At 38.2% G+C, this 15,713-nt stretch overlaps 1 protein-coding gene across 1 annotated transcript in view; it reads left to right on the top strand.

Moving 5' to 3' along the window:
* Positions 1-15,361, top strand: part of ANKH (ANKH inorganic pyrophosphate transport regulator) — a 109,355-nt gene extending 93,994 nt beyond the window's left edge. Inside the window, exons 9-12 of the mRNA XM_026121852.2 lie at positions 1,135-1,264; positions 2,336-2,459; positions 3,051-3,150; positions 5,251-15,361. Coding sequence (XP_025977637.1) covers positions 1,135-1,264; positions 2,336-2,459; positions 3,051-3,150; positions 5,251-5,367 — 471 coding nt within the window. The 3' untranslated portion in view covers positions 5,368-15,361. The remainder of the gene's footprint in view (positions 1-1,134; positions 1,265-2,335; positions 2,460-3,050; positions 3,151-5,250) is intronic.
* The last annotated feature ends 352 nt before the right edge of the window (positions 15,362-15,713 follow it).

The raw sequence follows: 15,713 nt of genomic DNA, 5'->3' as shown, positions 1-15,713 counted from the left end.
CATACTGTTAATAGTACTAGTGACAGCAGTGTGATTAAACTCCTAATCTTAGATTTTGATCAAATCTCTAGGTCTTGGCAGTAGTTTAAACCTTTAGTTTTGATGATTTTTTTTTTTTTAAGACTAAAGGTGTCTTTACTAGAAAGAGTGCCATAAAAATCATTTCTTAGTGTTTTTGCGACAATTTGACCTTTCAGGAACCACCATTTGCAAGCACTGTGAAATTCTTTATATATGTGAGTCTTTATATATGTGAGTCAGGTAGGTAAGGAATCCTGAAGAGTACGAATTGCTTCTCAAGTTAACATGCTTCTCGTGTCCTCTGTGTATTTTTGTATGCAAACTGAGTATAAATATGCTGTAGGTATACTAGAGTCTTATTGCATTTAAATATTTGAAAACTTCTTTAAATCTCTGCAAAACATTGATTTGAGTACCTTTCTCAAAGCAAAAGGCATTCTGAGTGTGTTTATGAACTTTGCTGTGATACTTTCTTTTCCAGTATTTTCAACTGATTTCAGAGAAGTGAGAATCTGTTTTCCACTCTTTATGCAGAGCAATAAAGCTGGACCTGACTTTTGGGCAGTTGCTCATCCTCAATTTAAGTTAAAGACAACACGAATTGTTGATGTTTGGGATAACCTTCCCTCCAATTTCTTCCTGGTTACAATTGTTAGAATTCAAACACAGCAAAGTAATATTTGGTTATACTTGCATAGGTGTGTTGTTTATTCTACAACAACTGCTTCATAACCTGTTGAGTCAAGACTGTTGTTTAATGTGCAAGTTTTGTTATTTTCTTTCACTGGTGTATGTGCAAAGAGGCAGAAACACAGGATAATAGTTAAAGAAGGTGATTAAAGGTGATCATAAAGTACATGGTAATGTACTTTATGGCCTTGGTAATGATGAAAACCTTAATCTTTGCATGCTACAGTTCCCTGACTACCGTAGAAATGCAAAATTATTACTGTTAATTTGTATCCATCTTCTTCCTTCATTTAATACCAAAAGAAAACCCCATCAGTAGAGTGAACAAATGTTTTTTCAACCAGGAGGGCCTGTCTTTTATTGTGGCTTCCCTTATGAAAGGTAAGCATTTCTTAATGTTGTCCTTCTGGCTCTCTTTCACAGCTCTGTTTTGTGATGTTTTGGACGCCTAACGTCTCAGAGAAGATTTTAGTTGACATAATTGGAGTAGACTTTGCTTTTGCAGAGCTATGTGTTGTTCCTTTGCGCATCTTCTCCTTCTTCCCAGTTCCAGGTAAAAACAAGAAAATAAAAACTCCACATCTTCAAAACCCAGATCAACCTTCAGGTGTGGTCTTGGGGCCCAACTTGTCTCTACATATGAGTGGCCAAATGCATACCTAGGGTGAGCAACACCATTTTTAAAGCAGCTCTGTTGTCACTGAAGCCCAAGGCCATTTACATCAGTTCTCAAGATACAAATGTTGCAGTAAGAGCTGTCTGCCATTAAACAGAGACAAATTTACCATACCTACATTTCTCACTAGCAAGAGTAAAATCTAAATTGTATCTATTGCAGTTGCCCAAGAACACACACATAAATGACACTAATGGTACATGTGGGCATGTGTTGTTCTTCTGCCAAGACTGCAATTAACTGGTATAGCATCTAGCACCAACTGCATGGTACTGTCAACTCCATTAGCCTCCCCTGTTGCTGCCAGTCCGAGTGGCACTTGCAGAGATCATCACAGTATAAACAATACAGAATAAAAGTTAATGCCCCTCTTCAAGAAACAGGTAAGTTTTACAGCAGTAATCAAAATGTTTCCCCTCAAAAATTTTAAAACTTTCATAAACAAATGCTACTTGATGTAGTGTTTTCTGAAAGCTTGCTAATATAACAAGACCATTTCACAATAAAGGTAAACTCCACATACAAGAACAGGTACATCTAGGTTTCAGTTTTTGTAACTAGCTGTTGTACCATTTACTGTACAGGAGCTTAGTGAAAGGTTTTCCTTGGTACTATTTCTGTCCAGGGAAGGGGATATTTTTTTATTGAAGAAAACAGAATAGAACTTCTAATAAATTGATTATAAGACAACATCTCTTTCATCTGGCAGAATTGCTGTTTATAATTGTTTCTTGCAAAAATCAGTGTACTAAAGCAACATGGACACAAGATCTACTTCATTTGTAGGAGGGTTTCCCAGTGGGCAAAGTTACCAGAAACAAGGTCCACCATGGTCATTTCTGAACAGGGCTCTCTACATGAAAAAGCTTCATATGAGATGACTGAAATGTTTTACTACTCTTCCTCTCTTTCTTCACTTCCCCTCCCTCTTCCCCTGTTTATGAACAGTGACGGTCAGAGCGCACTTGACCGGTTGGCTGATGACTCTAAAGAAGACATTTGTGCTGGCACCCAGCTCAGTGCTGCGGATCATTGTCCTCATCGCTAGTCTCATTGTTCTGCCTTACTTGGGGTAAATCACTCTCCTCGCCACAGAGCTGATGTTTCCTATCACTGAGTTGTATAAATCTGAACATTTTCCCCAAATACAAAGTAACTGTCATATAAAGCCTGAATAGTGGCAATATCTGGAAAAGAATGATTTATAAATTTATGAGTGTGACTTTGCTCTAGGGAGGCATGATAGTGAAGTCCCTTTTGAAAAAAATATACAAGTGTCAGAAAGGTAAAATTTGTCCTGAGGGAATTTATTTGCGTTTTGTTAAGTGCACCCTTATGGAAGCTAATGGAAGAACAGCTCGTTAATGAGGTTAAAGAAAACAATCTATCCTATAGCATTTTATACAATCTTTAATTTCATATTAAATTCTGTATTCAGCTTTTCTCAGTGCAGAATTTGATTCAGTATGTTACCCTTACTAAATAATGAAGCACATTAAGAAACAAAAAAAGCCCTGTAAAATACCATTTTTTCTCTTTGCTAGTACATCATGTCTTTGAAGCAAATATTTCTAAAGACTGATTATATATTTCAGTGGAAATAAAATTATGAATCACAGATTTGCACCCAACTGTGACTACTTTTTTTTTATGCTACTCACAGAGTTCATGGAGCCACTCTTGGAGTAGGATCCCTTCTAGCTGGTTTTGTAGGAGAATCCACCATGGTTGCAATAGCAGCCTGCTACGTCTATCGGAAACAGGTAAGAAGTAGGCTCTGGGGAATCTGATGAAAGCAGTTTATGAATATATTGGATATATATGCAATATACTTGAGAATTCTTTGGGATGAAATAAAACCGAAAGATGCACTTCAATCGCTAGTGGGCATTCAGTCCATGGGACCAGGCTAGAGCTGGTCTGAAGTAAACTTCCTGCTCCTCAAAGCACCATGGATATCATGTTCTCAGCACCAACTGCTTTGCACTGTAGAGTTGCTACTATAGCACAGCATCACTTGCTTATGTAAACATAACAACTACTCGTTCAAGCTAATTTTATGTGTGTATGTAAAGCTGGCTCTGCTGAAAATGGAGAAATTACAGTTGCTTTATTTGTATTGGCATCTAAAAAAATTGGCTTAAAACAAGATATTCTCCTCCAGCAGTGCAGGCTAAGAACTTACAAATATTTAAAGAGGGGAGGATTTCTCATAGGCATACTTCTGCCTAGCTCACAGACTACAATCCTGCATATGCAAAGCAGTAGTGGTACATGGATTTCAAAGAATATTCTACTAAATCAAGTCAAACAGACTATAAATGTTGGCTTGGCAACTGGGTATATCTCAGCAGTCTTTTTACCTGCAGGTCGTGTCATTCCAGGTGTGTGTTCAGAGCACTATACAAGGTACCAGATGCAGTTCCAAAAAGAAATAGCATGGAGTGTAGGTTAGTCCCTCTAGGTCATTCTAGCAAAACTCTGAGGATGGGAGTAGAAAACATAATCTATGTATTACCTCTTTTTTTATTAGACTTCTTACGAAAGAAAAAGCAAAGACGCCCAGCGCTTCTGTTTTTAGCAAAAAAGTCAGAAAATGGAATACCTAAAAGCCTTGTGTTGAAACAAATTAAAAATCTATTAACAGTGCAAGCAGATCAGCATGACAGTAGATCAAACTATGCAACACGCATAAGAAAATGGAAGACCTTGTTCTCTGTCACGCTTAGTTTGTCATATTTTTCATGAGCAGGAATAAAAGAATAAAGTCTGCAGACTCTGAAATGGCTATTCTTGGCCTGTGGTTTCACAACTTATTTCTGTTTAGACTAACCTCCTCGTTGTTTGCATGTTACAATTGTAGCTCCTAGAGTACTTTGCGGATCTGGTGCTTAATTTTTTGCAGTGATGACTGCAGGTAGCAGTAGCAATAACTGCACCAACCTAATTTATTCCTTCACTAGAATTAGTATGTAACTGACAGCAGCTCCTCAACAGCCAGGGTGACAGTGGCAGAGCCAACTAGTAGCTCTATACATCAACTTGTTTTCACCTAAAGTAGCATTAAGTGGACACCATTTGAGAGCTGCAGATCAAATGCTGTGTAGACACCGCTGAAAATTTGAACTTTGCTATGCTCAACTCAGCTGAATCAATAGTACCTGTGGGTTGGGTTTTTTTGTCAGTTTTACAAGTGTTTTCTGTAAGACTAGTCAGCCTGCTGAGAAATGGATAATAAGGAACAGATGCTTCAACTTGTTTTGTAGTGGGGCTGAATGCTTCTTAGCTTTATTAATCCAGGACATCCTGAATGAATCATAGGCCTCTTGAATGCGCTCTTACTCCTGCTAGCCAAAAATAGACGCTAATATTCCTTGGCCTTGATCGGATGTGGGCCCACAGTGGATCAGCGATACCAGGAAAAGCCAGCAGGCTCACATCTTGCAAAATTCCTGAAGTTTGACGTTTGAGAAATTAGGATGCCATCTCTCTCTCTCTCTTTCTTTTTACAGCAACTTATCTTCTCTGATACTTTGTCTGCTTTTTTTTTTTTAATAAACAGTCTGTGATGTTAAAGGTTCCAGATGCTTTCTTCCCTCCAGCCATGCTGAAGCCTGTCTTGGATGTTGCTTAGCACAAAAAAGTCTCTATTACTGCATTCATGTTAGAAAGGAGAAAGCTGAGCCCCAGGAAGGTTATGCAAACCTTCTAACTGACAAGCCACGAAAATGACACAAATATTCTAGCTCTTAATAACATACTCTAAAAAAGAATTAGCCCCACCTGCCTTCTCGCAGTGCCCAGGGTTTGCAGGACTGTGCTCATCATTATTCATATGCTTATGATTGCTTGTTTCAATCTAGAAAAAGAAGCGGAATGAGAATGAAGCAGCTACGGAAGGTGAAGACTCTGCCATGACCGACATGCCTCACACAGAGGAAATGACGGACATCGTAGAAATGAGAGAAGAGAATGAATAATAGATGGGATACAATTGTTCTCTGCAGGGACAATTGGAATGACACTTCAACATCTTGTCTTCTCTCATACTTTTTTTTGGTTGTTTTTATTTTTGTAATAAAGAGGCCTTGATTTAAAAGGTTTCAGATAAATTCTCTAGCATACTGAGTATGCTCACACTGATGAGGGGCCTAAAAAGAGGTCTTTGCTTTTTCTTTTTCAATTGAATTAGTTTTCTCACTCCATGCAAACATAAAAGATACAACTGCATCGCTGTAGTGTCTTCCTTACTTATGCATCCACCTTCTCTGGACAATCTGCATTTGTCAACCAAAGCCCTGCTCTGTGTGTATGTGTGTGTGTGTGCATGTGTTTGCACATGCCACTGACTCAATGCTACTACCATAATCCTATTCCCTCCCCTCTTTCTTTTTCCTTCCTTTTTTTAAAATGAGAAATGCTAAAGACAAGAAGCTTGGAAAACACAGCTTTATTTTACTTGCTTGAAAATGACTTTGCTACATAACTTAATGTACTATGATGTACTATTATCATTTTGTTTGGCCTCATCACCAAGGCTTATACTGCACAGGGTATAGAATAGGGAGAAACATGCAAGTCTTCATGTGGAAAGTGGAGAAATACAGGTTCCTCTCCCCTGTAAAAAAGTGTGTGCATGTACCTACAGACACACACATGTACATATATATATTTGTATATATATATGTATACAATAAAATACACATAGGACAAGAACTCTATTTAGCTTTCATTCCACCACTGAAGATAGGTAACATTTGAAAAATTGTAAGCTTTTAGTTCAGAATTTTCTTGACTAGCTAATCTCCACCTTACATATCTTTTTCTTCGGAAGAGAAGCAAGCACTTTCTTCTTGTGAGGACAGTGATGGCAACCAGTAGAATAGTTTGACTGAATTAAAAAAAGAATTGACAAACTTTACCAAAGTTCTTGTCCACTATTTTGATTTAACTTTAGTTTTTGAAGGACAATTTGCTCGATACTTTTTTCTGCTGCCTATATATTTAATAAAACAAACAAACATAACTTTAGCAGGACACCATGGTATAGTACAGTACGATGTGTAGGTCCATGAAATTTTATACACACACACACACATATATATACACATATATGTATGTTTTGCTATGTTTACCTATGCAGTAGATCAAAATCCATACAATGAATCTCCAGTACTGATGGTCATCCGAGTCCTAAATTAGGGTCCTTGAGCATAAGCTAGCACTCAAGAGAACAGTTTCATGGAAGTTTAAACACTGCTCAAATCAGCAAGTGCTGTACTTTGAGAAGAAGACAGGCACTTTGTGTTTTAAGTGGTCCTTAAATAATAGAGCATAGGGTTGTAAGGGTGATTTGTATCAGGTTGAAATGAAGCCTATATAAGAGGTTACCAAACCAGAGATGGTTTGGGTGCCACCAGTGATGGCTGCAACAGTAGCTTGTATTTCTGTGCTGTTCTGTGTTTGGCTGCGGGGCAGTGTTTACATTACCAATTTGTAGCAGCTTGGGTTCTTGTAGATGTACTCATGCCAGAGTTTGGGAGCTGTTATCCTAAATGCTATATACAGAAATCAGTTAATTTAAACCTTATTTAGTGAAAGTATATTTTTCTAAGTTTTGGAAATGATTATTTAACTGTGGACAAATTCAGTTTCTAGATTATTTACCAGGTAGTGCCAACACCTCAGAAAAACCGATCAAAACTAAACATTACTTTAAATGTTATATCAATATATGTGTGTATATACATACACAGGTGTATAAATATATATACTGTATATTATGTACATTTATTTTAAGCTACAGTACATTTCCTATTTTTCCAAGTTCAGCTAAAAATGTCTCTAAAACACTACAAAGTTGGCTAACAACCGGTTATGGCTAATAATGAAAGGCATTGTATCAATGAACTTTACATTTTATTTTACACACTTGTATCAATTTGTTACATGTACATATGCAATAAGAAATGACTTAGATATGATTGTGTTGAATGACAGATTTGAAAAATCAGTGCACTGTTAATGAGCAGTGGCACTGGAAAGGTGAATCTCAACCCAGTAATCCACGTTTTCTATGCCACCACAGGGTTGTACTCGATATTCCTTATTGCAGTAAAAGCAAAACACACACACACACACACACACACAGAGAAAACCCCTCAGACAAATTAACGTAGTGCAGTATGTAGACTGCACACATCTGCATTCATGAATACAGACTCTCAAACAGTCATGTATGTAACTTGTATATAGACTGTTACAGATCATAGTGGCCGTTTAAGGTCTTCTCTATTGATGTACTTGCGTTTTCTCCAGTACATTTATATCCAAGCCCACAACACACAGTTTTTCAGGAACTATAGAGATAAAGCAAGAAAATATTTTTGTGTAATATTTCTTTTGGTACATGACTAAAATTTAAGCAGCAGTATTTTTGAAAAGTTTTGAGCATTACTGATGCAGGTTTCAAGGTAAGAATTGCACCAAAAGTAAAAATTTGAAAACCATTTAAATGTAACACTAGAGCTTTTGCTTTAGCTAGAAGACTGAATGAATATCAAAAACAGAATTATTGGTCACGCAGCTAAACTAATAGCATTGTAAAAGTTAAAATTTCAGTTGTGTGGATAATACTTAATATTCCTTTATACATTTACTTTACAAAACATTGAATGGAGTGGTAGGATTTGGGCAAGAATTCAAGTAGTTACATACAACACATGCATAACATTTCCTTTTTAATACTGTTCCCTGTGCATTGTGTATTTCTTTACATTGCTTTGTTGGATTAACAAAATACGTTGATGTTTCTGCAATGAGTAAGTCCAAATCAGAACTTCATGTCAGACTGGATAGTTACTCCATACGGCCGTCAGCAGGCTTGACTTGAAGGCATATCCACAAAGAGCACCATGGACCCCAGGAGCTTTTGGTACTGCCTGTGGACAGCATTTTCAAGAGTTTCAGTGCACACCTGAAACCTAACTGTTCTGACTCACCTTTGGTGGCAAAATCAGCTGGGTTGGTGAAGATTAGAGATGGTTATAGCTTGCAGTGTTTCAGGGGTGGATAGCCAGTTTTCTGTGGTGGATGGTGAAGGGCACACCACTTCTTCACCTCAGCTGAAGCCGCAGCCAGATGTGTCAGAAGGGTGCAGGTTCAAGTGTCTCTGTCTGGCAAGTCCTCCTGAACATGCTGTCCCACGTCGCCTCCTTCCGAAAAGGACCTTCTTGAGTTCTAGTAAAATGGCTTAGCCGTCTCTGTTGTGTTATTGCTTATGAAATGGTTATCTATGTGGTGAATATTTTTGAATAGAAACCTGTTAAGTTTCCACTTTTGTGGGAAGGTTTAGCCTTTTCAGGCTTTTTTGGAAAACTGCTGAATTATACAAATGAAGTTACAATAAAAAGAGGAGCAAAGTTGATTTGTATCCTACATCATAATTTAGAGTATGGGAGAACATATCACACAACAGGGAATAAAAGAACACTGACAGGCAGTGGATTAATATATACATAGAAGTGTGTTAACTTGTCTGAGTTTTCCTTTTGCAGACTTACGGATATTGAGGAAACATCTCCATTTGCATTTTTTTGACTGCCCTAAACAGTCCTCTCATACTTACCAAGCATTGGACTTGATGAAAAAGACTCTACGTTTTCCAGCCAATATTTGAAACCATTTAGACACATCGCCGGCTTCCCAAGCATCCCTCAGCTCACCCATCCCTCTTGCACAGATGCTCAAGGCAAGTGCCCTAAGTTGTCTGGTTGTTAAATACAGCTATGCTAAGTGAGAGCATTGGGTGAGTAACAGAGAAGTCTTCTGTTTTCTGCTCGTTTTGCTGTTCAATATTTCCTCTGAATGAGAGAGATTTATATCTACCTCTTGTTCGTTTTTTTGCTGAATTACTGCATCAGTTTACAGGCATAAAACAGCCCTAAACAGAGGGTGAGACAATGAATGCCACATGTTCAGGACGGGTCATGATTTACAAGGAGAAATCATTTGACAGCAAGAATTTAGCCTTTTGTGGGATTGCGCCTCATCTTTAAGGGCAGGCAAAAGCGTTCAGTCAGCTTCTGGCTTTTAGAGGCTGCAGGCATCGTCCTGTGTTAGGCTGCAAGGTACAATTTAGCCGCTCAGCAGCAAGGTGGCCAGGGAGCACTGCTGGGGCAGGAGCCTGCCCAAGGGGTGCTGCGCGGGGCTGGGTGAAGGACACCCCACAGCTAGTGCTGCGCAGGGCTCTCCAGACAGGAGGGACCATGCAGAGGACTGAAAGGTGGCAGCAGCAGTTCTGTCTCCACTTGAAATGCTATACTCATGACATGATCAGGACAGCCTTTAATGCAGTTGGGTGTTATCCGAGCTCAGTTTCCATGGCCATTAGTATATTAGAAAGCCATATGTATATGTACATGTATATATATGTATTTATACACACACGTATGTATGAGACAAGTTTACACACATTTTCATTACTGCCCATGTGCAGTTTGTTGGAACAACAATCCAAGCATAAACATGATCTTAATGTGCAACTAATGTTAAGCTGTTTAAAAAAATTGCAGTTTAAAGCTATATAAAACAGTAAATTAAGTGACCTTTCAACAGACGTTGTGCCAGCAAGATAAAGAATGATTTAGAACAATAAGTTGAAATGGTAGGGAAGGGGGAAAATGTAGAAAAGTTTATGGATATTGTATATCCAACCTAAAGAAAACAGCATCACTTGGAGATCCATGAAACATAGCAGAAAATAGGAGAACTATGATTGCTGCCATTTTCCTTTTAACTGCACTAGAGAAATGCTGAAGGATGATCAGTAATACTTAAGTCAAACGTGGCTTTTAAGTATTTTGGTTTCTGAGAGGAGAGGAGCCATCAGTTTTGAGAAATGAGCATGAAAACAGTTCAGAATATTTAAGCAGAAATAAACCAATACATAGGTTTTATAACATGCAACTAAGAGGCATTACATAGCTTACTGTTTCTAAGTAACTGACAGTACTGCATTGAGGAAATACCACCTGAACATTAGTTAGACAAAGACAAAATTATCACAATTTTGGTATCAGACTGGCATTTCCCAAATACAGAATTAACCATAAAATGTTATTATCCATTTCCCTTCTTTATGTTTGATTTTTTACTATAATTCAAGTGTGGAATCATATCTTAAAGCAGAGTAAGTTCCCATTAAAAAGGATGCCCCTGTCTCTCATATGATGATAAGTTAAGTTAGCAGTAATCTATTGAATTCAAGATGAGTTCCAAATTATTTCTGGGTTCTGTAAAGCAATTTCCTTGATTGCCTGCTGATACAGTGCCATGAAATACGGTAGAGCTGTTACAATAGCAAGGGATTCAGTCCAAGAGTGGGCCTAAATTATACCAGAATGGTAGAGAAGAGGGAGGAAACAGCCTGCTCAGGCATTCACAGCGCTCTAATATTTTTTTGGCCAGCTTGTGTATAAATTACTTTGGAGATCTGAGTTCAGTTTTCTGTGAGCAGATCCATTCCTCAGTAAAACCACTAACAAACCTGTCGATAGTTTGTACCTTCTGAAAAAAAAAAAGGCCAAAGACTAAATAGGGGCCATGGTGACTGAGCTTTAACTTCAACTTGGGGCACATACTTGAACAGAAGGGCATTTTGTCTGCAGTTTGTGCAAGCTAGTTGTATGGTTAAAGAGTGGTCTTAGGTCTCAACATTTCATAATCAAGGTATTCACTCTCAATCAGTAAAACAAAAACCGTGGTATGTTTTTAGGTACTTTCTTGTCTTTGCAGCCTTGAGGGAAAAAGTTTCCCTAGCATTACCAAACCATGTCACTGCTCAAATCAATTTATTAGTATTGCTTCATCAATTTTTCTTTCATTCCTAGTTCAGCATCTTCACACCTTTCCTTATTCTTGTCTGACAGCTTTTTGAGAAGGAAAATGTAATCTTCATGTTGACGGAATGTCAAGTAATTCAGTAATTAAAAAGTAGCTTAAAACAAAATTCTTTTTTGATGGACTTTTTACTTTTCATTTGCTAAGCTGAAAAGGACAGTCAAGAAATAGAAGGAATTGTGTGGGTGTCTTTATTTAAGACCAACAATTAAAAGAATTAATTCAAATTCACTAATTGACTGCTTGATGATATCCGAATGAGTCATGAGAGCTACAACCCTAACCTTTCCAGCAAAGTTAGCTCTGCATCCCCAGAGCACCACAGAATGCTTAGAAGCACTTGGAAACACCAGGCTTCAAGTATTTCAAAACTGAATTTATAACTTAGTACGCTGAAGAAACCAAAGAGAAACAGTCTGTTAAGTTCAAAATTCAACTCGGCATGAGCAACTTAATCCAATACCTAACTTGGTCCTGCTTTGAGCAGGGGGTTGGACAAGATGACTACCTGAGACCCCTTCCAACCTGAGTGGTTCTCTGATTTGATTAGGAACCTACAAAGGTTCATGTCATCTTTAGGGACCTGAGATTGATTGCATTTTTCAGGGTTTCAGTTTAGGGTTGAGAGGCAGTGCCCACTGGGGCTCTACAGTGTGGATGTTTAGACAAAAACCTGAGCTTCACAGCTTCTTTTGCAGGTGACAAACCTTTCTGGCTGCAAGACACCTTCCCACCCTGTGGTGTAAGCCCACAATGAGGGCAAAGCAAAATTAAACTATTGTATCTGCTGACAAAATATTTGAGTATTGCATTGCACTGTTTCAGTTAAATCTCTAACTAAAAAAGCCTAAAACCAGCAAGTGATTGTACACATCATGTTTCCTCCGATACCTTTTCTTCATGTTCATCATGCAGCACCTAAAAAAAAAAAAATTACTTTGTAATCCAAGTAATGCAAGGTGAATACTTACACTTATGTAAGGACCATTTGTCCTACCTACAAATATATAAATCCTCTCTTAGGAAAGGATGCAATTTACAATTGGAGCAACAGCTTTATCCATAATTCAGCAAAAACATGACCGAAAAGCAAAGAAAAAACTACAACTTTTAAAAAATTAAAAAATTGCATTAACTTTTAATGAAAATAACTCTGGGTGGAAAACAGAGTATATGTACATATTCAGAAAACAGCAGAGCTTGAAATTACCATGCATCACTCAGCTTTGAGGTTTGCTCTCCAAGGCAACACTAATGTAACTCTACTATTGTTTCCTACTAAGATAAACAAAAAATCCTTCCTAAGCTATAATGGAACAATTAGGAGGCTTAGGAGGCTACAGGCAATAAATTTACTGGTTACTTTGAGCAACTGATTTTGTCCATACAGTTTGCAAATGCCACACAATTGCAAAAATAAAACATCCAAAAAGGCGAAGGTACATAATGCACTTTTGTAGATGACTTATGTTTACTTATTACCATCAGCAAGCTTTTTAAAATAAATCTAATCACTTTTCAAGTAATGTAGTTCAAAGTGCACTTCAGTTACTTTAGGTGTAATAGAAATCTACCTGCTATATATTGTATATTATTAATCAGCAAACGCACAAGATGAGAAATTCAACCTGTGGTTTTAAACTGGACAGAAACTCCCACCACCATTATAAAGGTAACCAAGCTTAAATCACATCAAACCCAGCTGTCTAGCATTCATTTTTCAGAACACTGGTCTTGCTACTCTGCTATTTTAGATCAGATTTTGGTGTTGTCGTCTCAGCCTTGTATCTCAAAGCTCAGGACCTATGAAGAGTTTTTGATAAAAAACATAGGCGTGGCTGGAAGACCCTAGAGCTTGTCTGTCGAGTGGGGGCACGACTTAAGTCGGGAAGCTCCTTTGGCAAACTGTTGTTTGATGGTTTGTCATTCCATCATTATCAGTAAGCTGGCAGCAGTGATCCTACCTAAAGCTAGTTGTTCTGAGGAGAGAGAAAAAAAACCTTTGCCTTTTGCTGATGGACTTAGAGTCGAGTTTGCAGTAAGAGGCGTAGCCCCCCATGCTGCTTTTGTTACTTGTTCCAAGACCCTGGCAGAGCGTCTTAACACCATGGGTCATGGAATTCCCAACTGGAGTCAGAACTGGAGACCAAGGGCTCTTTTCTGCTTGGCAGAACAGACAAAATATGTTTAATGGTACTTGGGCAGCAGAGCCTAGTAGCATTCCTAAGCTTTGAGAAATCCTTGTTTCATCTGTATCAGCCAGAAAGTTTCTGGGAGTGCCAGAGAGGGGGAGCATGGCTGAACAAGTGAGCATTGCAGGGGGAGTGAGTGTGCAAGTGTGTACTCAGGCATGCCTGTGTGTGTGTACAGGGAGAGAGGGGTGGCCACAAATGAATGAGTTAAAATATCTTTTGCAAGCACCCACAGCATGCATTATCCTGCAAGGACCATACAAGCTAGCAGAGAGAACCATGACTACTACGTTTATCGTCTTTAGTGAAAGGTTCACTAACCTTTAAAGGTCATCAGGCAGCATTGCTGGCACTAGATAAAACCAGACTTTATAGCGATAGGAAAACAAAGGACAGCAAACTTTGCCACACCCTTTGCAATGGAGAAAGGGGCAAGTTTCGTCCATCCTACTCTCTCCATCTTGGCATACTCGAGCAAGGCCAGCCACAGTGTCACTCTAAAAACAAACTGTAAAGGCTGAGGAAAACATAAACAGCAGAGCAGAAGCCAAGAACCAGTTCTAACTTCACAGCAGGAACTCATGGAGGCAAAACAGATTGTACAGAAGTGCCTCACAAAGCATCTTGAAGGAGATGCAGTTTCAATACAGAGGCTTAAGACACCTTTGACCAAGTTGTGCAAAGTCAAAGACTGTATCATTTATAAAGTATTAACACAGGGATAGCAGGCTCTCCAACCTCAGAGAGGTGCTGTAAAGTTCACAAATGCTGGTGAAAGATGCTTGGATACTACAAGGAGCAGTGCCACAGAAATGCCTATAAATACTGAATTCATATTTAAATGTTCTAATTGTGCCTTTGGGTTCTCTAAAATTGACTTGTTTTTCGTTTAAAGGAAATACTTTAAAAATTAGGGGTAGGGAGCAGTGTCTGGAAGCAGCATCCTAATAAAGGGCAACACAAAGTCTGAAGACTCTTGCTCAAGAAAGAGGGGGAGGACTGTTTGGAGCTCGTGTCTCCAGCACCTCATCCTTCTGACCACAGAGTGGTCTGCAGGGCAAAGTCTTGTTCTGTTCTCAGCAGACTTACTAAATGCAAAGGGGCAAGGGAAGTAGCTGGCCACACTTTTGGGATGCTGCATTAGCAGTAAGATTAAGCGCAATTCTCTTAACACCTTCCTAGAGAGAAAGAACCCCATGTTTTTCAGTTCATTTCTGTAATATAAAAGTATATCTGAGAACTAGGCAAAAGTCTATTTCACCTACCAGGTATTGTTTTTAAATTTCTTTCAAACTATCTTTCAGTATCAGATTCTTTCAATATTTCAGGACAAAGCTGTCTTCTTAGAAAGAAGCATGCCTAATAACAATCCTTGACTACTTGAACAAGTCAATTTTCCAAGGACCGTAGGTGTCAAGTCAGAGCACCATTTGGAACTACAGTACAGGGATCCTAGACTTTAAAAGAAATGTTACCTCATGCATCATGTTATGTCGTATTTGTAGAATTCCAGTTGATTTCTCTTCAAAAAAGTTGCATTCTATAATTTGTACATGTGCTAGAGCTATCAGTTTGGGTTTTTTTAAACAAACACTTCGTTTTGCTTTAAATGTGGGTTTTCCTTAAACTCTAGAGAAACCAATCAAGGTAAAAACCTTGTACAGTCTTACTTTTAAATGACTGATAAGGTCAGCAAGTATAAAAGTACATGTTGCATTAAAATTGCGTGCTGATTATGTATTTAACATAGAGATGTGTATGTTTTTGCATTGTTAAAAAGAATGATCTATGCTTTACTATTTTTTGGATTTGTGCTCCAATATTGTCCAACAGCTTTCATACTCTAGTTACTCTAAGTAAAGTTCTAAGAGTTTGCATATGATTTTGATTGCTTCTGTTTTCTTAATTCTTATAATCTGACATGATCTGAAGTACTCCTCATTTGGAGCAAACAAGTAAAACATACCTCCTGGAGAGAAATTAATCCAACACGCAAGTTGGTTTTGAATTATGAGCATGATGCTGCCAACTGCAAGGTCTTAACTTGAAGTTAATGAAATCCAAGGGTATCCATAAAACCATGCAAGACAAGATCTTTATTTCTACAAAGACTCCAAGACTTGTTAACATGCAGTTTGCATGGGCAGAGTACTTTTTCCACAACAAATCTAAAACCTTTATCACTCCCATTAAACAGACACTTTGTAGTTAAAGGAGAGCATGATTCTCATTAG

Source organism: Dromaius novaehollandiae, chromosome 2 (assembly GCF_036370855.1).
Source record: "Dromaius novaehollandiae isolate bDroNov1 chromosome 2, bDroNov1.hap1, whole genome shotgun sequence".
In the NCBI taxonomy this organism is placed as follows: domain Eukaryota; kingdom Metazoa; phylum Chordata; class Aves; order Casuariiformes; family Dromaiidae; genus Dromaius; species Dromaius novaehollandiae.
Note: the sequence above shows the minus strand (reverse complement) of the source record. Positions and strands in the feature narration are given on the sequence as shown.